At 42.8% G+C, this 23,143-nt stretch overlaps 1 protein-coding gene across 1 annotated transcript in view; it reads right to left on the bottom strand.

Annotated features, from left to right (window-relative positions):
* Positions 1-11,336: 11,336 nt before the first annotated feature.
* Positions 11,337-23,143, bottom strand: part of LOC138955969 (uncharacterized) — a 60,856-nt gene continuing 49,049 nt past the window's right edge. Inside the window, exons 11-16 of the mRNA XM_070327455.1 lie at positions 19,802-19,940; positions 18,962-19,070; positions 18,244-18,316; positions 17,787-17,930; positions 16,270-16,409; positions 11,337-15,747 (exon numbers count right to left, since the gene is read on the bottom strand). Coding sequence (XP_070183556.1) covers positions 15,522-15,747; positions 16,270-16,409; positions 17,787-17,930; positions 18,244-18,316; positions 18,962-19,070; positions 19,802-19,940 — 831 coding nt within the window. The 3' untranslated portion in view covers positions 11,337-15,521. The remainder of the gene's footprint in view (positions 15,748-16,269; positions 16,410-17,786; positions 17,931-18,243; positions 18,317-18,961; positions 19,071-19,801; positions 19,941-23,143) is intronic.

Consider the following 23,143-nt stretch of genomic DNA (forward strand, 5'->3'; position numbering starts at 1 on the left):
CGGCTCAGGGCATATCTGGACGATTGGCTCATCATGAACCAAAGCCGGACAGGTTGCTCGGGCCATACCCAGTCTGTTCTTCGTCAAGCCCACTTGTTGGGCCTTTCGATCAACACGACAAAGTCGGAGCTGATTCCGTCACAGACGTTCACTTATTTGGGAATGTCTTTCAGCACGGTCCCTTGGACTGTCCAACCCTCTCAGCGGCGGGTGGACAAGCTCCAAGCGCTTATCAGATCCACTTTGCCTCTCCTGCGGGCTTCCCTCCGGACGCTGGCCTCCATCTTGGGACAGATGGAATCCATGGCTCTCTTGGTGCCTCTGGGCAGAGTTCACAAGCGGCCTTTTCAGTTTGCTCTGAAGCCGTATGTGGACTCTGCTCACGTGGACTGGAACGTCCTCGTCCCTCTCCAGGGATGGTTCCAGTCAGCGACCCTTCCGTGGTTGGACACGGACTGGGTTTGCAGAGGCGTGCCGATCGCCTTGCCTCCCCCAGACACGGACCTCTTCACAGATGCGTCTCTGTCGGGGTGGGGAGCGCACACAGACCGACAGACTGCGTCGGGCCTGTGGTCGGCAGAGCAGAGCCACTGGCATATCAACCTGCTGGAGCTCGAGGCTGTGGCCCTTGCTCTGGAGGAGTTTCGGCCCTCCCTTCACGCCCATCATGTTCGTCTTTTCACAGACAACACGACTGTGGCAGCTTATCTGAACAAGCAGGGGGGGTCGCGGTCCCCTTCTCTTTCGAGAAGGACCTGCGAGATTCTGGTCTGGTGCTGGCAACATCGGATCACTCTCACAGCCAGGTACCTTCCGGGGAGCTTGAACACTTTGGCGGACGCGCTCAGTCGCTCCGACAAAGTGCTTCAATCAGAGTGGACGATCACTCAAGGGGCACTGCTTCGCCTTTGGGCCCTCGTCCCAAAGCCTCTGGTGGATCTCTTTGCCACCCGTTTCTCGAAGAGGCTGTCAATCTTCGTCTCGCCATTCCCGGATCCCGAGGCTTGGCAGACGGATGCATTGGCCTTTCCCTGGACAGGGCTCCAGGCCTACGCCTTTCCTCCCTTCCAGCTACTCAGCCGAGTACTTCGGAAGGTGGAAATGGAGGGTCCGGATCTCCTGTTGGTCGCTCCTCTGTGGCCTTCTCAGGCTTGGTTCCCGGACCTTCTAAGGCTCGCCCACGGCCCACCAGTTCCTCTCTTTCTCACAAAAGGGGAACTGGTGCAGCCTCACACCGGCATACCACACGAGGATCCCTCGTCTCTGAATCTTCACGTGTGGAGGTTGTCCGGTCCTCTCTGAGGCGTTCCGGTGCGTCTGAGCAGACTCTCGACTTAGTGGAACGCTCTCATAGGGCTTCTACGTCGTCAGTCTATGCTTCCCACTGGAAGGCCTGGGCTGCCTGGTGTCAGGCTCAGGGTTTGAACGCGCTAGCCCCTCGGTCTATGCACGTGGCAAACCATCTTTCTTTTCTTGCGTCTCAAGGAGCTTCTGCTTCATCCTTGAGAGTTAGGAGATCTGCCATTGCGGTAACCTTACGTCAGATGGGCCGCTCTATTGACGTCAGCGGAGTCATTTCACGGGTGATTAAGGGCGCTGCCCTTAAAGAGATTTCTACTCGCACCCCCATGCCAAAATGGGATCTTTTCCTGGTACTCGAGTTTTTACGTTCTACAGGATTTGAACCTCTGATCACGGCGAGTTTCGCTAACCTGACGCGCAAAACTCTTTTTCTGCTACTGGTAGCTTCTGCGCGCAGAGGAAGCGAGATCCATGCGCTCTCTGGAAACCCGGAGGATATTTCCAAAGAACCTGATGGTTCTATTTCTTTGCGTTTCCGGCCACATTTTCTGGCTAAGAACCAGACCCCAGACCAGGCCTCCCCTCTGGTTCGCGTCAAACCTTTGTCTAGCATACTGGCTCCCGGAGATCCGGACGCCCTTAATTGTCCTGTCCGAGCCCTTGACATCTACCTTGCCCGGTCTCAACCGCTTAGGTCGAAATCTCAGAAACTCTTATTCATCTCCATTAATACTGTGAGAAATAAGGATATTGCAAAGACGACTATGGCTCGGTGGGTGTCCACTCTGATAAAACAAGCATATGAGTGGAACCTTGCGGAAAAGGGGGGGGGGGGGGGGCTCGAGCTCATGAAACCAGAGCTTGGGCGTCATCTTTGGCCGTTCTACGGTCCCGAAAGCTGGACGAGGTTCTGCGCACAGCCTACTGGCGTTCTGAGGATGTCTTTTTGAACTTTTACCTCAGAGATGTCTCCGCTGTTCGGCAAGATGGTTCAAGAACGCTACCTGCCTTGATCGCAGGAGGCCAGTTCATTTCAAGGGTTTGAGGTGAGTTTGATTTTTCATTCCCACCGCCTTGTTGATGCTATCTGCTCTTTATGTGATTCGGAGTAAGAATATGTAATTTAATCGAAAATTTTTAAGTAAATTTTCATTTCATTAATATACTTACCCGAATCACATAGTGTAATCCCTCCCGCCAACCCCGCTTATGATTTTTTAGTTTTCTTTAAAGTCGAATGAGTATACCACGTGGTGCAGCAGTGGAAGTGACGTCACATACCCCAGCAGGGGAGGTAACTCCCCGGGTATATGGTCATTACCATAGCTGTGTTTACCTTTTTTGTGGTTGGGTTGCTTCCCTTTTAAACTTTAAGACGGGTAGCCTTTTTCAGACCTTAGCAATTCAGACTGCGTCAATGCTCTTTATGTGATTCGGGTAAGTATATTAATGAAATGAAAATGTACTTAAACATTTTCGAATTAACAGGATCTGACAGTCTTTCTCATTCAAATTTTGTTTTAAATAGTAAATTAATTAATTAATTACAAGATAATAACATACACGTCTATATTAACATGAAACTTATAATACATACTCTTTTTTTGGGGGCGTCGACATACTTTTTGGTGGGGTTGTCTATGCTTGGCGCTGGTGGACAATATTCACTTTTTTGGCCAAAAAAGTATAGTTTTGGCCAAAAACGCCAGTTTGGGCCAAAAAAGCAAAGTTTTGGCCCCAAAAAGATTTGGCCAAAAAAGTGAATATTCTCCACCAGCGCCAGCAAATACAAAAGATTTGGCCAAAAAAAGATTTGGCCAAACAAAAAAGATTTGGCCAAAAAAGTGAAGATTTGGCCGAATCTTTTTTGTTTGGCCAAATCTTTTTATGGCAGAAGTTTGACCAAATCTCCCGTTTTAGCTAACAAAAACAGTTTTGGCCAAAACTTTTACATAGAAAGTTTTGCCCCCCAAAATGTTATAGCCAAATCTATTTTATGTGTGGGCCAAAAAAGTGAATATTGTCTACCAGCGCCAAGCATAGACAACCCCACCAAAAAGTATGTCGACGCCCCCAAAAAAGAGTACGTATTATAAGTTTCATGTTAATATAGACGTGTATGTTATTATCTTGTAATTAATTAATTAATTTACTATTTAAAACAAATTTTCTATTTATAACCATAAATACATTACACTGATGAGGCAAATATTGATGGAAATGTCTGTTTCATGTTACATGCAACATTATACTCCCTTTGATTTTAAAGTACCGTTTCAGTGTCGCAGCACACACACACACACACACACACACACACACACACACACACACACACACACACACACAAACGTGTACTTTTAAATTTGTTTAATCTTTTCCTTTGTCTTTACCGTTCATAGGTGCTGATTCGACAAATCACATGTGCGAACATTGTGGTAGCACTTACAAACACCAGAGGACGCTGACACACCACATCAAAACCAAGCACATCAAATAAGGGGATGGAAAGAAGTTTGCTTGCAGTCAGTGCACGAAAAGGTACTCCAGAGAAGTTGATCTGAATGCCCACAACAACAAAATCCACTTAGGGCAAAAAACCCACACTTGTAAAAAATGTGGGAAAGGCTTTGCCTGCCATGCCGCTGCCTGCAAGTACTGTTTCCATGGTTCCTGCAAAATAGCTCCAAGCCAATTAGAGGACATAAACATGAGTGTGCAGGGTCGGTGGTCAAACACAAACGGTGGGCAAACACGGCAGCTGCGGGGGCGAAACACGGCAGCTTCGGGGGGCAAACACAGAAGTTGTAGGATAATTCTCATTCTCCGAATGCTTTTCGCTGTCTGCAAGGTCCTAGAAGCTTGAAACTCGGCCTCAGTACTGCAGAAAGGTTCAGGTTTTTGTGGAACTGATGGCAGTTCTTCACATTAAAGTTTACACCAGTAATTTGTTGCGAATGCTACGAAATTTGCTTCTGTGCAGTTACAGGCGTGATATTTTACAGAATCACGGCTATAATATACAAAATATGCACCCAAAAAGTACATCGGCGTGTAGAAGAAACACTAACAGATCTTACAAGACATATCTTAATGTGCAAAGTTACGAAATGTTTATAGAAGAAGCTGTTTTATCGAGACACAAACCCCACTCAACTTACCGCTCCAGCGTGCGGGGTGCAAACACCCGTGCGGCACGCAACACACCGCTGCGAAGGAGTCTACGGAGTGAGAAAGATGATGGTGAAGTTATTCATGATAATGCTTTGATTGTTAAAGAAGCACAGACTTTTTATGAGGAGTTATATACTTCAAGAGAAACCGAACTGGTAAATCAAGAGATTGATGAAAACCTGGCTCATCCTGTATTAATAGATGCTGAGAGTAAACAATTGGAAGGTAGACTTACTCAATGTGAGCTACTCAAAGCTGTGAAAAAATTAAACAACGACAAAAGCCCAGGATCAGATGAGTACACTGCGGAATTCTTCAAGTTTTTCTATTCCGACTTAGGAAAGTTTATGTTACGGTCTATAAATTGTGGATTTGAGAAAGGAGAAATGTCGGTGACTCAGAGACAGGGCGTTATAGTATGTATTCCAAAGGAAGGAAAAAATAAAACACTTTTGAAAAATTGGAGACCAATTACTCTGTTAAATACAGTTTATAAGATTGCATCAACGTGCATTGCAGAACGGTTTAAACGTGTTTTGCCAAATTTGATTCATGATGATCAAAAAGGCTTCTTGAAAGGAAGATATATTGGTGAAAACGTCAGATTAATATATGATACCCTGTTCTACTCAAATAAACATAATATACCTGGCCTACTTTTGATGGTCGACTTTGAAAAGGCTTTCGACAGTGTTGCCTGGTCATTTATTGAAAAATCTTTGAGCAAATTCAACTTTGGAAATGACATGAAACGATGGATTTTTACTTTTTATTGCAAAATTAAGTCCTGTGTTTCAGTTAATGGTCGGTATTCAGCATGGTTTAATGTAGGTCGAGGCACCCGGCAAGGGGATCCGCTGTCACCTTATTTATTTTTGATTTTTGCCGAAATATTGTCTCTTATGGTACGCCAGAACAAAAAGATTTGTGGTATGAATATTCTTGCCGAAAATATTGTATTGTCACAATTCGCCGATGATACCAGTCTGTTTCTTGATGGTACAGAGCAATCATTTTTCGAAAGTATAAAAGTGTTACAACATTTTGCATCACTATCAGGTCTGGGAATGAATTATGATAAAACTATTGTATACTGTTCAAAAAAAGAAACGCATAGCTTGCAATATTTGGTTAATTTAGTTATATGGCTACAAGGATATCCACCAAACTGCAGAAAATGTTTATCTGGTCGTCGACCTTTCGTCCATTGCCACAAGTGAGCTCTGCACGTGACGCATGCGTTATCAGTGGCCGCTACAATGTCAAAATTGCTCATTTGGCATGACCACTCGTCATGCTTCAGTGTAATCTCGTGAAACTCGGGGAATATTGAGCTCTCACCATGTCTTCCAAAACCCATAAAAGCGGATTGTTCGCCACAAAGAAATCAGACGACAATTCAGCGACGAAAGATGGCCCGATTGAGCAGAGAAGACCGCCAAATTGCATTGGGTCGTTTACAAGCAGGCCAAAGTCAAAGTGCAATCGCCAGGCACTTCCACGTGTCCCAGAGCACCATCAGTAGACTGTGGGTCAGGTTTCAAGCCACTGGCTCCGTTGCTGACTTGCCACGAGCGGGAAGACCAAGGGCGACAACTGCTGCTCACGACCGCTTCATACGGCTCCGCCACCTCCGGAATCGTTTCCTGTCGGCCTCATCTTCTGTCCAGGCTCTCCCCGGGCCACACCGATTATCGGACCAGACCGTGCGGAACCGCCTGCATGAAGCTGGTTTGAGAGCTCGCAGACCTCACAGAGGAGCTGTCCTCACCCGCCGCCATCGCCAGAACCGAGTGCAGTGGGGCAACCAGCACCTTCGCTGGACCGTCCGGAATCACTGGAGACACGTGTGGTTCAGCGACGAGTCCTACTTCCTGCTCCAGCGACATGATGGTCGGAGGAGGGTCTACCGGAGAGTAAACGAACGTTACGCGCCCAACTGTGTGGATGAGGCACCCGTTCATGGTGGTGGAGGCGTCATGGTGTGGGGGGCGATCAATACCGCTGGAAGGAGCACCCTGGTGCACGTCCAAGGGCGCATAACTGCCCAGCGATACGTGGAGGAAATTCTGCGCCCACACGCCCTTCCTCTTCTGGCTGACCAGGATGCCATATTCCAGCAGGACAACGCTCGCCCGCACACAGCACGACTCACCACCCAGTTCCTCACCGACTACCATGTCCAGGTGCTTCCCTGGCCATCCATGTTGCCAGACATGAACCCGATAGAACACCTCTGGGATGAATTGGTCAGACGTGTGCGCAGGCGAGAAGAAGCGCCGGCAAATCACCGCGATCTATTGCAGGCACTTCAGGAGGAGTGGGACACCATCCCACAGCAAGATATCCAGCATCTGATCCAGTCCATGCCCAGAAGGTGCCGGGCAGTTGTTGCTGCTCAAGGCAGTCACACCCCCTACTGACTTGACAGCCTCGGCACCCAATCGTATTGATTGACTGATTGATTTGAAGATGCAAATGAACTGTGTGTGCATTCAACTGTGTCCATACCAAATTTCAAACAAATAATCTAAATATTGGATTTTCTGTTAATTTTTTCGAAAAATAAAACAAATTTGGCAAGTAGCAACTATGCGTTTCTTTTTTTGAACAGTATAGTTTGGTTAGGACCTTTAAAGTTTTGCAAAAGAAGATTTTTGCCTGATATGAATTTTACCTGGAACCCGGATAATTTTAAAGCACTTGGTGTTATTTTTTCAGTAAATGTATCCGAGGTTGTTTTTCTTAACTATAGAAATAAGTTAAAGGAAATTCAAAAACTTCTGAATTCATAGACCAGAAGGAACTTGACACCTTTTGGTAAAATAACAGTCCTAAAAACCTTGGCTATTTCCAAATTGACACATTTGTTTACGAATTTATCTGATCCAGACGAACAGTTTATGATGGAGTTAAATAATATTTTTTTCAAATTTCTTTGGGATGGAAAAAGAGACAAAATTTAAAAGAACTACGGTCATCCAACCCAATGTAGATGGAGGATTAAAGATGGTTGACGTGAAATGTTTTCTGTCATCTCTAATTGTTTGGTTAAAAAGAGTTGTTGGTCTTACTGGATTAATATCAAGATTATTGTTTAAAGCATGTCCATCTGTTGTAACAATTAATATGAGAGGAAAGTAATTTGCAAATGTTTTGATGCAGAGAATGGAAAACCCGTTTTGGACCGATGTTTTTAAACATTATAAGAAACTACATGGAAAATGTGACCCTACAACCTTTAACGATTTTGTATCAGAATGTTTACATTATAATGTTAATATTCGCAGAGATAAAAAGACAGTGTACATTCAAAACTGGATTGACAATGGAATTGCTCAGATTGGTCATATTTTGGGACAAAATGGATACTTATCCTATAATGCGTTTAAAATTAAATATCCAAATGTGCGAGGAGATTGTGTATTGTATCAAGGTGTAATCCAGGCTGTTAAAAAATATCAGAGAAAAAATCGGCGTAGAATTTGATAAACATTTTATTATGACAGAGCCCATTGTGTGGAAATGTATTTGTAAAGGTAAGACACAACTTATTTACAAAAAACTGATTGAACATGTTACGGTCCCAAAATGTATCGAAAAATGGTCTGAATCTTTAGACTGTTTGTTAGATAAGAAGGCTATTTTTCAATATGTTTTTAAAACAACAAAAGACACTTGTCTGAGATGGTTCCATGCAGTTCCGATTATTGTAAAGAATTTTGCCCACAGAACGGTTTCTATTTTTGCGAAAAATTGTGGATACGTCATTGTGTACATTTTGCGGTAGAAATGAAGAAACCCTTTTACATATGTTTTGGGAGTGTGATAAAGTGCAGACTTTTTGGATAGAATTTGTTAATTGGCTAAAGGCGAACTGCACCCATTGTGACAATTTAAAACTGTCTAAAGAACTGGTTCTTCTTGGAGTTGCGAACAATGTAGTCACCGATAAAGCTTTTGATGTGTTAGTAATCTGTGCCAAACACCATATATATTTCCAAAATGAACAAAAAGACCCCTCATTTTCAGACATTTAGTAGAAATTTTAAGCAAAGATTTATTTGTGAAAAGTATAACGCAGTTGTGATTAATACAGTAGATACATTTTACAAGGATTGGCGCCTGTATATGCATGTTTTGATGTAACCCTTAGGTTTTTTCTTTCTTAAATCCTTTTCATACTGCGACCACCAAGCCCTGAACATCCCCCCTCCCCCACCCATCCTCCCACCCCATGTATGTCGTAATTGTTCAAGTGTTTTTCTGTTGTATGGTTCTGTCCCTTTGTTTAGGTGATGTCCTGTAATGTACAGCATATACATGTAAAAATTTTTTTTAAAAACTTCACAAAAAGAGAATAAAAAATAAAATAAAAAAAAGTTTCAGTAAGACCCACCCACAGAAGAATCTCTACACAAATCTGTTTCATTTTGTACCAAAAATATATACATGAATCAAAGAATAAAACTCGTTTTGTCATTAACAAACAAAGAAACGTACAAAAAAGTGAGACCAACATGAATCACAATATCTCATTGAATCAATCCCAACTCCAGGCCGGAATAGTACAAAACGTCACGATCATAAGAAATTCCTTATATATATCTCAGTTTAGTTACCCATAACATTTTTCATAATCAATTTTCATGATGACATTTTGAGCAGTGTGTTCACTCACTATACGGCTGGGGGACCTGCGCCATCGCGCTGGCGACAAAAGCGAGGATGAGTACAACCAACATGCTGCCTGCTCTCTCTCTCTCTGCACTCGTCACAAGGAAAGTAGTGGTCACAGATAGCTTGCAAAACAGTTTTATATCCGAGCGGTTCAACCCTTCTGTGGGCGTGTCTCGCAGTCTGAAAGATAAGGGCTTTGGCCGTTAAACAATCGAGGTTGTACGAACCAATTCGTCGGCATTACTCAACAAGGGACTAGTTCTGTAGGTTTCAATGTCAAAAACTTGAAACTTATTTAAAAGGAAACGGCAACAATCCAACATATTTTCTACTGAGTTGCACTGCTTTCTTAACCGCCACTAAGTCGGATTTACCAAAATGCCCAAATGCTGTTACTGATGGGTAACAAAACAGAGGCATTGCCTGTCCCACCACTCCTTCAAAGCTCTTACTGCAAAAAAGTTTATTTTTAAATCACAATGTCGCTCTTTTTTTTTTGATGAGGGGGGGCCCAAATGACATAACCCCGCTGTGACCTTGAATTTGACAGGGATCAACGAAGCTTGCGTCTGGAGGTCCTCAAACAGTAGAAGTAATACGTTTCCAATATTGTACTCGAACTCGATCCGTAATAACCTTGACATTTGATAAGGGTGAACCAGACTTTGGTCATGTATGGAGGTTATCAAACCTTTGAAGTATATAAGATTTAAAAGCGCATGCTTCGTAAATATTAAATAAATTGAGAATATTTTATTTTCCATTCCAATATGATTTTGCTTTGATTTGATTTTGCTTTGATTTAACGTTTGAACTCGTGTAGTTAGCCCAAACAACCATAGCAGTGTGTAAAATTCGAATGTCTAGCTCGAATAACATAACCAAACCCCTTATAGTTATAGTCTTTTTTCTCTACACAATACCAGGAGTACCTTAAAATGTTAAAGGCCCGATTTGGAAAATCTGTGCAAACTGTAATAAGTCCGTGCAATGTTTTTGCTTCCGTCCTACTTTTTGATCATGAGAGGGGTGAAACTTGCACGCATTAGCTGGATTACACATTTGAGTTTTGTCTACTAGCATTGTGGATGGTACCCCCCGCGGGTTAAGGGGAAGAATTTACCCGATGCTCCCCAGCATGTCGTAAGAGGCGACTAACGGATTCTGTTTCTCCTTTTACCCTTGTTAAGTGTTTCTTGTATAGAATATAGTCAATTTTTGTAAAGATTTTAGTCCAGCAGTATGTAAGAAATGTTAAGTCCTTTGTACTGGAAACTTGCATTCTCCCAGTAAGGTAATATATTGTACTACGTTGCAAGCCCCTGGAGCAAATTTTTGATTAGTGCTTTTGTGAACAAGAAACAATTGACAATTAAGTGGCTCTATCCCCTCTCCCCGTCGCGATATAACCTTCGTGGTTGAAAACGACGTTAAACACCAAATAAAAAAAGAATTGTGGATGGTTGCCAACACTGTCAAATAAGGGAATTTATGCAACAGATCATGACCGTACGTGATGTATACTATTTCTTTGTCGTCTGCTCCTGTGGACATCTGCTTGACCACGTGAAATGTTTTTTATTTGATGATAAGTTTTGTTGGTGGTCCCGCTTGAATGTGAGAGTAAGTTGTACAATGTTACTGTGTGTGTGTGTGTGTGTGTGTGTGTGTGTGTGTGTTTTGTAACCCTTGTACAGCGGGACCACCTTATTTTGTCATGTATATATATTTTCATCCACTCTGGCGCTTTATTAAATAAAGTGCCCATTTCAATCACACACACACACACACACACACACACAAATCTCGTGAGAGTAATTTTCGCGTGTTACACCGGCGCGGTACACACAGACAGACACGCGACACGGAGACGTGACATACACAACAAAAGGCCCGGTTGACAGTCGCGCGCACGCAATCAATCAATCAATGAGGCTTATATCGCGCATATTCCGTGGGTACAGTTCTAGGCGCTCTGCAGTGATGCCGTGTGAGATGAAATTTTATACGGCCAGGAATTGCAGCCATTTCGGCGCATATTTACCTTTCACGGCCTATTATTCCAAGTCACACGGGTATAGGTAGACAATTATTAACTGTGCCTAAGCAATTTTGCCAGGAAAGACCCTTTTGTCAATCGTGGGATCTTTAACGTGCACACCCAATGTAGTGTACACGGGGGGGGGGGGGGGGGGGGGGGGGGAGTTCGGACACCGAAGAGAGTCTGCACACAAAGTTGACTCTGAAATAAATTTCCGCCGAATCTGGGATCGAACTCACGCTGACAGCGGCCAACTGAATACAAATCCAGCGCGCTACCAACTGAGCTATATCCCCGTCACAAAGAGACAGTTGCCAAAATCAATTTTTATTCATTTTAAAATTATTTTTTTTTTACAAAAACCTTGTTTTAGAGGGGGGGGGGGGGGGGGGGCATGTGTTAAGAGTCACACCTCAAGAAGTTTCTTTAAAAAAAACAAAAAACAAATTAAACAAACAAATATGTAATTTTTTTTTTTTAATCAACTTTAAGGTGGCAGTACTACCTGGGATTTTGACAAAAACTCTATTTTCCATTCCATAATGTGTTATTTTAATACAGAAATGCCTCAATATTGTCAAACATTTTGAATTTGTTGTCGTAATTAGTGCCAATATCGTATTTCTACACAGTTGATGTGTCAATTTTGACATTCTCATTTTGACGCGTAAAAAAAGTTTGCGTTTTCCTGTGATGTTTTTTGAAGTATTATAAATACAGTGTTGACATGTTGCAAAAAAACATCCACACTGTGGAGCTGTGTGCCATACATCAAAAGACCAATTTCTGCACACTATGTTTATTGTTCCTTAACATTGAATGTATGATTTAATTTGTGACCTAAGTTTTACTGAAATTGGATGATATATAATTATGTATATATACCACCAACATAAAACAACCCCTCCCCAGGTAGAACGGTCAACTGCCCTTCACAACTTAGTTAATCGTGCTGTTGTTCTGAATGTAATGCATAAGACGATGCACGGAAAGAAAGAAATTGATTTGATAGATACCCCCTCATATCGTGGTAAGAAAATACACAGCGCACAACAGTTTAGAAAAGAATTAGTAAGTATGAAAGTTGTTGAACCCTGTGCAATTGGCTTCTGGAGGAGGAAATTTAATTATGAAATTGATAAGAAAGATTGGCTGATTAGTTTTGAATCTGTTAAAGAAACAAGGTTGCGTGTATTACAATGGAAATTACTACACAATATTTATCCCACAAACATTATGTTATGTGAAATGAAAGTTGTGGAGGACAATGTCTGTTCATATTGTAGTGATAGCGTTGATTATATAGAACACTTTTTTTCTCTTTTGCCCAGTGGTGATTGAGTTTTGGAAACAGATAGAAGTTTTATATTTGGGTACATCTGGATAAACAAATAGAGTTAACAGTGCACGAAATTATGTTTGGTGTTAAAAATCGAAAAATGCAAGCAACTCTGTTGAAAGAATTGAACCGTATAATTTTGGTTGCTAAAATGTGCATAAGTATTTATAAAAAAACAAAGGCTTCAATGCCTCTTTTTGTTTTATTCGAAAAGCAATTGCAGATCAGAAATATAAAATTATGATTTTTATTCCTCTTTTTGATTTGGATTTTTCTACTCGTATTTCTTTTCTTTTTTTCTCTCTCTCTTCTCAATTCTAGATACGGACCCAAAGTTACACCAAGATGTATATAGTGGATGTCATACTGTGATTTTTGCGTGAGTATAATTATTATGATAAGCATTTTAAATATATATTTCAACAGCGTACACATATGTTTATTGATAACAGATTAAAGGCAAAAGTACGCCTCCCGTAAACCATCATAGATACTGTCAGGCTTTTACACACAGTACAAACACCCTTCCATTTGAACACTCACCGAACGGGAACATCCTAGGTGCCCTACGTAAAGAGCGAGCAATTTTCAAAGAATTAATTTTTCGGATTGAGACCATCTCAATCGGACCCATCCTGAACTCAGGTCAAAAATGAGTTACTTCCCTTCAACTGGCAATAGCCGTTGTGCGTTTTGGCACTAGACCTAACTTTTTAAAATCTAAATAATAAATTCACAGCTTGTTACACAAACATTCTTAAATCATAAAAGAATTCTTTTTTCATCAAGACAAGATCAGTACAATTCGAAGTTTTGAAAGTTTGAAAAAAGAAAAGCCCGGAAGCAGGGTCACGCAAGGTCGTGGTTTTCGCAGCAGACGACGGTTTATAGGCAGTCAAAAGCCATCGCTCGAGTACTTATGAACCACATTCGTTTGTTTCGTGACAAGTCAGAGGTACATAATAACGTGCTATTGCAGATAAGCTCACAGCGGGCCGCATTCAAATTGCAAACTGACGACTGCATTGTGAACAAGAAGGGCAAAGCCCATACGATTCACATGCTTGACCTTGACCTTTACATGACCTTGACCTTCAGCTAAACCTAGCAATGACATCATACACTAAGAACTGCTTTACACATTTTTCCTACCAAAATACATGTGACCTTGACCCAAGGTCAAGGTCATCCAAGGTCATGCAACACAAAGCTGTTAATTCAAGACATAGGAAGTACAATGGTGCTTATTGGCTCTTTCTACCATGAGATATGGTCACTTTTAGTGGTTCACTACCTTATTTTGGTCACATTTCATAAGGGTCAAAGTGACCTTGACCATATGTGACCAAATGTGTCTCATGATGAAAGCATAACATGTGCCCCACATAATTTTTAAGTTTGAAACGGTTATCTTCCATAGTTCAGGGTCAAGGTCACTTCAAAATATGTATACAATCCAACTTTGAAGAGCTCATGTGACCTTGACCTTAAAGCAAGGTAAACCAAACTGGTATCAAAAGATGGGGCTTACTATCATATATAGGTGAGGTATTCAATCTCAAAAACTTCAGAGAAACTGGGAAAAATGTGAAAAATAGCTGTTTTTTAGGCAACATTTATGGCCCCTGCGACCTTGACCTTGAAGCAAGGTCAAGATGCTATGTATGTTTTTTGGGACCTTGTCATCATACACCATCTTGCCAAATTTGCTACTGATAGACTGAATAGTGTCCAAGAAATATCCAACGTTAAAGTTTTCCGGACGGCCGGGGGGGACGGACGGACGCACGACTCGGGTGAGTACATAGACTCACTTTTGCTTCGCATGTGAATCAAAAAGGAAAACTGGATCACACGGATTCACGATGGCTCAGGGGTAAGATAAACCACGCAAAAATACATTCTTTGAAAATTGCTCGCTCTTTACGTAGGGCACGAAAGGATGTTCCCGTTTGGTGAGCGTTCAAATGGAAGGGTGTTTGTACTGTGTGTAAAAGCCTGACAGTATCTGTGATGGTTTACCGGAGGCTTACTGTGCCTTTAATCCTAAGGAGGTGTTGTACATGAAAACTCTTATGTCCATCGTCAGAATCATACATATTTGAGTGAAATGTGCAGATGTTGGGGAAAAAAAAGAAGTAATGTTCGTGAAAAAAAGGATAAAAAAAAGACTGTATTAGTATTAAGCAGGTAATACGTCCATAATGTCAAGTATTGTAATCTGCATGTTATGCTAAGCTCCGGCCTTACTTGTAGGCCAACGGTATGTTATATGTCCGTCTGTCTGTTATGTCCTAATGTGGTATATATATATATATGTCTTGTATACTTGCCATTTACATAGTTATTATAAATGTTGATGGATGAATGATGATACATTGTAGACGGATGCATGTTATTGACCACAATGATGTGCTTGGCAAAACAAACAAAAAAAGAAACAAAAAAATTTATGTTTATACTCGATCATTATGTTGATGTTTTACTAGTTTAATACTTTGATTAGATACTGTTCCTTTTAGGTATGAAATGATAGCATGTGCATGTGTGTAGGCGAGCGCGCGAGCATATGTGTGAGTATATGTGTGCATGTGTGTGTGTGCATGTGTGTGTGCGTGTGTGTGTGTGTATGATCTTGTGTGTGTGTAAGTGTGTGTGAGCTTGTGTGTGCATACGAGGGTGTGTGTGTGGATGTGTGTGTGTGTGTATGTGCGCAGTCTTTGCTTTCGTTTACAATTATTCTCTGTAGTATGTTCCAAGGACAGGTTGGAAGATTAGGCTAAGCCTAAAACCTTTATCCTTATGTAATAAAGTTCTGAGTTCTGAAAAAAACCAAAAACAAACAAACAAACCAAGCAACAAAAACATGAAAATAAAAGTCCAACAGCATGCACATGAAATGTCAATCAAACATAAACATAACGTTGACATTAAAATACATGTAACATGCAAATGATATGCAAATCAATCACAAAATCACACGCAAAATCATGCACATTTTCTTGCGTTCAGCTGAAGCGTAGCCATCCTTGAAGAGCCAAACGCACAGCCTATTGTCTGCAGCCTGGAGTCCACAGAAAAGGTGATATCGATGCTTTCATCGGGTACTCCTTGCAATTTCATGGTGATGTCATCGCCAACATCAATGGAGATGATGCGTTGCGGAGAAACTGGGACAAGCTTCGACAGCTCTCCAAGAAGGACGACCGTTGGGCTGGAAACAGAAGGTTACACATACAGTGGAACCCTCCTTTTACGACACCCCCCCCCCCCTCGATGCAAGACTCATGCGCCCCCTTTAACACTTTCTACCCAATCTATGTTAACCTTTAGGTTGGTTGTCGCGACATATGTCGCGCTACTTTACGTATACTGTCACCTGTTGTTGTTTTTTTTAGCTGAGACCAGCTGTGCTGCAGCAGGTCACTCAGAATTGTAGTAACTTTGTAGTAACTGTGTATCAACACGCTGGAATGCAGGCGTTAGATCGACGTTACAGGAAGCGACTGAAGCTAACAGTCTGAGCGGATATATCTGTACCTGGTCAGATAGAGCTATATGAGTGGGTACGGATATATCCATACCTGGGAGACGATGAGTTAAAGACATGCAGACGCAGCTAACCTAGTTGCAGTTGCTGATACACATGCAGGTATAATCTTGCTAAGGCATCTGTGCATAAACTCAACATCACACTGAACAATGATAATAATACATGTATCTAGTTAGGACTTACTTCTGCTTTAAAACAGGTGTGGCGTGGTAGATACAGGGACGAGACGTGTTACAACCAGAGATTAACAAGGGCGACTCCTCAGCAAAGGCAGACATCTCTGTTACCGTGTGTTGTTCATACACCATCAGTGTCTTTGTCATCTGTACAGATAATTGTCACAGCGTAAATAACAATTCAAGAAAGTCTGGTACTGCTGGAGCTGAAATTAAGATCTTGATCTGTTCTGAGGTAGCTGTGATCAGATCTTCATACATTTACTGTGGGAAATTGAGATCTAATTGATCTGTTCTGAGGTAGCTGTGATCAGATCTTCATACACTTACTGTGGGAAATTAAGATCTAAATGACCTGTTCTGAGGTAGCTGTGATCAGATCTTCATACACTTGCTGTGGGAAATTAAGATCTAATTGATCTGTTCTGAGGTAGCTGTGATCAGATCCTCATACACTTACAGTGGGAAATTAAGATCTAATTGATCTGTTCTGAGGTAGCTGTGATGAGATCTTCATACATTTTTCATTTTTCATTTCATTTTTCATTACTTTATTGTTGCATCGCTGGGAAATTCGGGTCGCTTCCTCCCAGTGGAAAGCTAGCAGCAACGGAGTCGCGCTACCCAGGTGTCTGCGTGTTTAGGTGTATTCAGCCACCTGCACTTATGGCAGAATGACCAAGGTCTTTTACGTGCCATTGTGATGACACGGGGGTGGGACATGGCTTCCGTCTCTGGGTCTGCACATAAAGTTGACCCGTGTCCGTCCCGGCCCGAATTCGAACCTGCGACCTCTCGATCACAAGTCCAGTGCTCTACCAACTGAGCTACCGGGACATTTACTGTGGGAAATTGAGATCTAATTGATCTGTTCTGAGGTAGCTGTGATCAGATCTTCATACACTTACTGTGGGAAATTAAGATCTAATTGATCTGTTCTGAGGTAGCTGTGATCAGATCTTCATACACTTACTGTGGGAAATTGAGATCTAATTGATCTGTTCTGAGGTAGCTGTGATCAGATCTTCATACACTTACTGTGGGAAATTAAGATCTAATTGATCTGTTCTGAGGTAGCTGTGATCAGATCTTCATACATTTGCTGTGGGAAATTAAGATCTAATTGATCTGTTCTGAGTTAGCTATTGATCAGATCTTCATACACTTACTGTGGGAAATTGAGATCTAATTGATCTGTTCTAAGGTAGCTGTGATCAGATCTTCATACACTTACTGTGAGAAATTAAGATCTAATTGATCTGCTCTGAGGTAGCTGTGATCAGATCTTCATACACTTACTGTGAGAAATAAAGATCTAAATGAGCTGTTCTGAGGTAGCTGTGATCAGATCTTCATACATTTACTGTTGGAAATTAAGATCTAATTGATCTGTTCTGAGGTAGCTGTGATCAGGTCTTCATACATTTACTGTGGGAAATTAAGATCTAATTGACCTGTTCTGAGGTAGCTGTGATCATACATTCAGATTTCTACAAGTTCATCCGACAAAAGCGAATAAGATACCTGTGAAAAGCCAGCTTTGTGTGGAGTAATGCTGTGCTGTCCAGTAATCTCTGGCACGAAGATGATGCCGAACATGAGACCGCTGACATTGCTGTAGGTACTCCATACCTCTCCGTCTGGGCCTGGTCGATCACTCAGAGCTTTCTGCAATACACAAGGTCGTCATTTTGTGGGTCAAGTTCAAGGTGGCTCTAATATCCGAGAAATAATCAGAGTTTAAGTATGCAAACACTTTTTCCAATTGACTGTCCTCATTAATTTGCATCAAAAAAGACAAATGATTGCCTTCCTTAATTTAGAGCTATGAGGTGCTCTGCATCTTTAACACAATTTAAACTGTCAAAGTATGGTGTGGATTTCTCACTTTTAAAAAGTCTGTGAATCACTTTTCACTTAAGCTTATTCAAGACGATGAGCACGTATTGCATGTGCATGCAGAGAGCAATGAAAAACGTACCATGTAAATTTGATCATCAATCGCTGTGGCAGGTTTGGAAGGTTTTAGTATCAACCCCTCTGCATTGCAGCACCTACAACAAGAACAATGATAGACGTTTGAGTGTTGAGAGAGAGAGAGAGAGAGAGAGAGAGAGAGAGAGAGAGAGAGAGAGAGAGAGAGAGAGAGATAGACAAAGAGAGACAGAGAGAGACAATGACAATGACAATGACAATTCTTTATTTAATGAGGGTAGTAGATTAAGCAGTGGTCTGCTTTTTTACATCCACCCTCGCCCTAAAGAGGGACCAACTACAAAAATGAAATAAAAATACAAGATAAAAAATAGAAAATAGAAAAACTAAAATTCTACATTTTGACAGATAGCTAAAGTGGAAACACATTATACATATGTACACAAAATCGAGACAGACAGATCCAGACAGACAGACAGAGAGAGAGAGAGAGAGAGAGAGAGAGAGAGAGAGAGAGAGAGAGAGAGAGAGAGAGAGAGAGAGAGACAGACAGACAGACAGACAGACAGAGACAGATAGACAGACAGAATGGCCAGCTGGAGATATGTATCTGAATTCTTACCAGTGTCTTCATGCAAGAAATTGCAAGTTTAGCTACGCACATGCATGTAGCTTTTGTTTGTTTGTTTATTTGTTGCTTAACGTCCAGCCGACTACGCAGAGCCATATCAGGATGAATGCATGTAGCTATAAGTATGACTGACCTCATGAGAAGAGTGACGTTGGTGTGACCAATCATATCGCTGGGAGCTACCGGACCTGTACTCAGCACAGACGCTGCCAACTGTAGTTCAGTGTGGGGTTCTGTGTCATCTGTAGACAGAGAAACTATCCCATAAGTGATCAGGAAAGTGCAAAAAAATATGATATAATTGTAACCGAGTGCATGAACCTCAACAATCACCTCTGGAGGCAAAGCCAGTGAAACAGGATTTAGCTTTTAGCCTATAGAGCTAACTTAATAGCCCTACAAAAACGGCCTTGGGTACGCAAAGGTTCCCAAGTGCATACAAGGAGACAACAGCTGCAGCCGCACCCGGGCATCACAAACTGTTCTCTACAATTGACAGGTGAGACTAACCGGCGACTGACGTACAAGAAACGTCGAGCTACTATAAATAGCCCACACTCAAGTCGTCAAGGCCGTCAGACAACTCTGCAGAGCTGCTGTGAAGGGAGCTAGACTACTAGTCGTCACACAAAGACCACTCGAAAACAACTTTGTATTAAATTGCAGTGTTGTTCTGACCAAGACCTCGGTCTTCGTCATCGACACATACTTTTTTGATCTGACGCATTGGTCCCTGGCCGCTCGACTGTCCGATATAGTTCAGACATGCACATGTAAGAAGTTTTCTGACAAACAATTTTCCAACTAAGCAGACAGAGCCAGGACATTTGGACCTATATATACACAGTATAATTTTAGTTCCAACCGACTTATTGCCCGTTGCAGGCTGGCAACAACAGCGAAACTGTATGTCAGTCTTCCCAAAAACCTGTTAAGTACAACACATGTGTACACTTCAAAGCCGTGTACTCACGGTATGGATTGTTGGGCTGAACTGTTGTGGACCAGAAGTCATCTTTGAATGGTGCAATGCCCATAGCGTATGCAAATATGGACGAAATGCCGATCTTCCATTGGGCAGACCCTGGACTGTAGTCATCGCTTGCTCGTGCCTGTAATTATGTGCAGGCCACAAAAAAAATCATCTTAACTTACAAATGGGTGATCAAAAAATAATATGAACATCAGACCTCGATTTCCTGGCTGAAATAAAACTGATTTACCTTGATGTCAGATGTCTTTTTCAAGTCAGTTTAATTGTGGCCACTGCTTGCAACTGAACTGTATATATTTTCTGTGTATATAATTATGTGTATATCAATTTCTTTTACATCAATCTTCTGAGCTTTTATGCAGGTGATTGTCCAATACCCAGAAAATAAGCAGCGTGAGTCTCGATCTGTTGTACATGTATATCTGACAGTTAACACAGCAAGCAAATTGTAATTACAACATTATGTTGAGCTTACCTAAGTAGTAAGTGAAGTCTAATTGTAATTTTATCGACCACAATGTATAGAGAGGAAAGGGATAACGTGCAAAATTCTTCTTCACTACCTATTTTATTCATGTTTTTATTACTTAGTTAGTGGAACTCCCTGCCGCTTGAGCTTCGCCAGAGCCCCTCTCTTGACGCGTTCAAGAGTAGGTTGAAGACTCAGTTCTTCCCGTAGCTGGCTGCGACTTTCATGCTCGACGTGATGTGTTGTGCCCCAAAAGACATTCTTGTGCTGTGCTCTGTGAGAGGTGTTTTCTTTGTGCTTAATATTATTTTGTTTGGACCTAGCTATTGATGTGTACATTGTTGTTAAACAGTTGTTTGTTTACCAGGGTTTGCTAGTGTGTGATAGGGTTCGTGTCCGTCTGAAGATGTTAGTTTCTTTGTTAGTCCTGTGTTGACAACTCTTCGACAAGCGCTTAGAACTGTACCCACGGAATACGCGCTATATAAGCTTCATATTGATTGATTGATTGATTGATTGGAAGAATCTTTTGTAATGTATGTTTGATGGTGTATGCTTTTAATTAAGCGTTGCTGACTATGAATGTAGATGTAAATGCTTGTATAACTCTGTTTTAATTTTAAATGTGTCAAGCGCAAAGAGCATAATTGTAAAGTTATGATGTTGCGCTATAGAAATCAAAAGTTTTTAATTAAATTTTCATTTGATTAATATACTTACCCGAGTCACATATTTAGCATTGACGCAGTCGAGATGCTAGGTTGACTGAAAAAACGCTATCCCGTCTATAGTATAAGGGAAGCAACCCAAGCAAAAAAGTAGCAAGCTTGCTACCCTGGGTTGCCTCCCGTAGCGTGAGTCACGCCACAGATCTCGTACCCAATACGAGACACCCTCATTCGACTTCTAGAATACAAAGAAACTAAAAGCGGGGAAGGTGGGAGGGAATTACCTATGTGACTCGGGTAAGTATATTAATCAAATGAAAATTTAATTAAAAATTTTCGATTAAATTACATATTCTTACTCCGAGTCACATATTTAGCAGATAACTCCAACAAGGTGGTGGGTAAGAAAGAAAAAATTCAAACTCACTCTTATGTTCTGGAGAGGCATTGTCCCGCTGCCACCAAGGCAGGGAGGGTCCGTGAACCGTCACGGCATACAGCGGCGATGTCTCTCAAGTAGAACGAAATGAAGACGTCGTCCGAGCGCCAGTATGCTGTGCGCAAGACGTCATCGAGTCTTCGAGACCTCAAAACGGCCAATGAAGATGCCCACGCCCGGGACTCGTGCATTCGGGCAGAATCGAGAGGAAAGGCAGGCTGAGCACCCCCCTTTGTGCCAGACTCCACACATAAGCTTGTTTTATGAGAGCTGACACCCACCTGGCCAAGGTAGTCCTCGTTATGTCTTTCTCCATAGACGTATTCAAGGAAATGAAAAGGAGCTTCTGCGAGCTCGACCTAATGGGCTGAATGCGAGCTAAATAGGCCTCCAGGGCCCTAACCGGACAATTGACCATATCTGGGTCATCCCGCGCCACAATATGAGACAGAGGCTTCACAAGGACACAAGGAGAAGGCTGGTCCGGTGTCTGATTCTTGGCCAGAAAGGCCTCCCGAAAATGTAAAGACAAAGAACCGTCCTGCTCTCGGGCAATGTCCTGAGGACTGCCCGAAAGAGCGTGGATCTCGCTACCTCTGCGGGCCGAAGCCAGAAGTAGCAAGAACAGAGCCTTACGAGTAAGATTCGCAAGGCTAGAGCCCTCCAGAGGCTCGAAATCCGCCGAGCGCAAGAACTCAAGGACAAGGAAAAGGTCCCACTTGGGCAGAGAAGAGCGCTTGACGTCCTGTAAAGACGCGCCCTTAATAACCCCAGCAACATCTCCACTAACATTGATGGTATGACCAATCTGTTTAAGAGTCGAGGCGATCGCCGACCTGCGAACCTTCAAAGAGGAGGAAGAAGCCCCACAGGAAGACAAATCCGCTAAGTTGTTGGCGACGTGCATAGTACGAGGAGCCACCGGATTCAGCCCATGAGACTGACACCAGGTGACCCAGGCACGCCAGTGCGACGAATACACTGAGGAGGTGGAGGCCCTATGTGAGCGCTGCACCAACTCCAAAGTGCGGTCGGAAGCTCCAGACCGCCTCAGAGCGGACCTCACAGTCTCCACACGTGAAGATTGAGAGACTGCGGGTGCTCGTGAGGAACTCCGGTGCGAGGCTGAACGAGTTCGCCTCTTACCAGAGCGAGAGGAATTGGAGGGCCGCGTGCGAGTCTCAGAAGGTCCGGAAACCAGGGCTGAGACGGCCACAGCGGGGTGACCAGAAGCAGAGACGGCCTCTCCAATTCCGCCTTCCTGAGGACTTGGCTGAGAAGCTGGAAGGGCGGAAAGGCGTAAGCCTCCATCCCTGTCCAGGAGATGTCCAAGGCGTTGGTCTCCCACGCTTCCGGATCCGGGAAGGGGGAGACAAACACCGGAAGGCGCCTGGAGAATCTGGTGGCGAAGAGATCCACCTGAGGCTTCGGGGCCACAGCCCAAAGGCGGAGTAGGGCACCATGCGTGATGGTCCATTCCGCCTGCAACACCCTGTCGGAGCGGCTGAGCGCATCCGCAAGCGTGTTGAGATTCCCTGGCAGGTAACGCGCTGAGAGAGAGATCCCCCGCTGGGAGCACCAGTTGAGGATCTCGCACATTCTGCGGGAGAGAGTGGGGGACCGCGAACCTCCCTGCTTGTTCACGTAGGCAGCCACTGTCGTATTGTCTGTAAACAGACGCACGCGCTTGGCCGCCAGGGAAGGGAGGAACGCGACCAGAGCAAGAAACACGGCCTCCAACTCCA

This window comes from Littorina saxatilis, unplaced genomic scaffold (genome assembly GCF_037325665.1).
Source record: "Littorina saxatilis isolate snail1 unplaced genomic scaffold, US_GU_Lsax_2.0 scaffold_380, whole genome shotgun sequence".
NCBI classification, from domain to species: Eukaryota; Metazoa; Mollusca; class Gastropoda; order Littorinimorpha; family Littorinidae; genus Littorina; species Littorina saxatilis.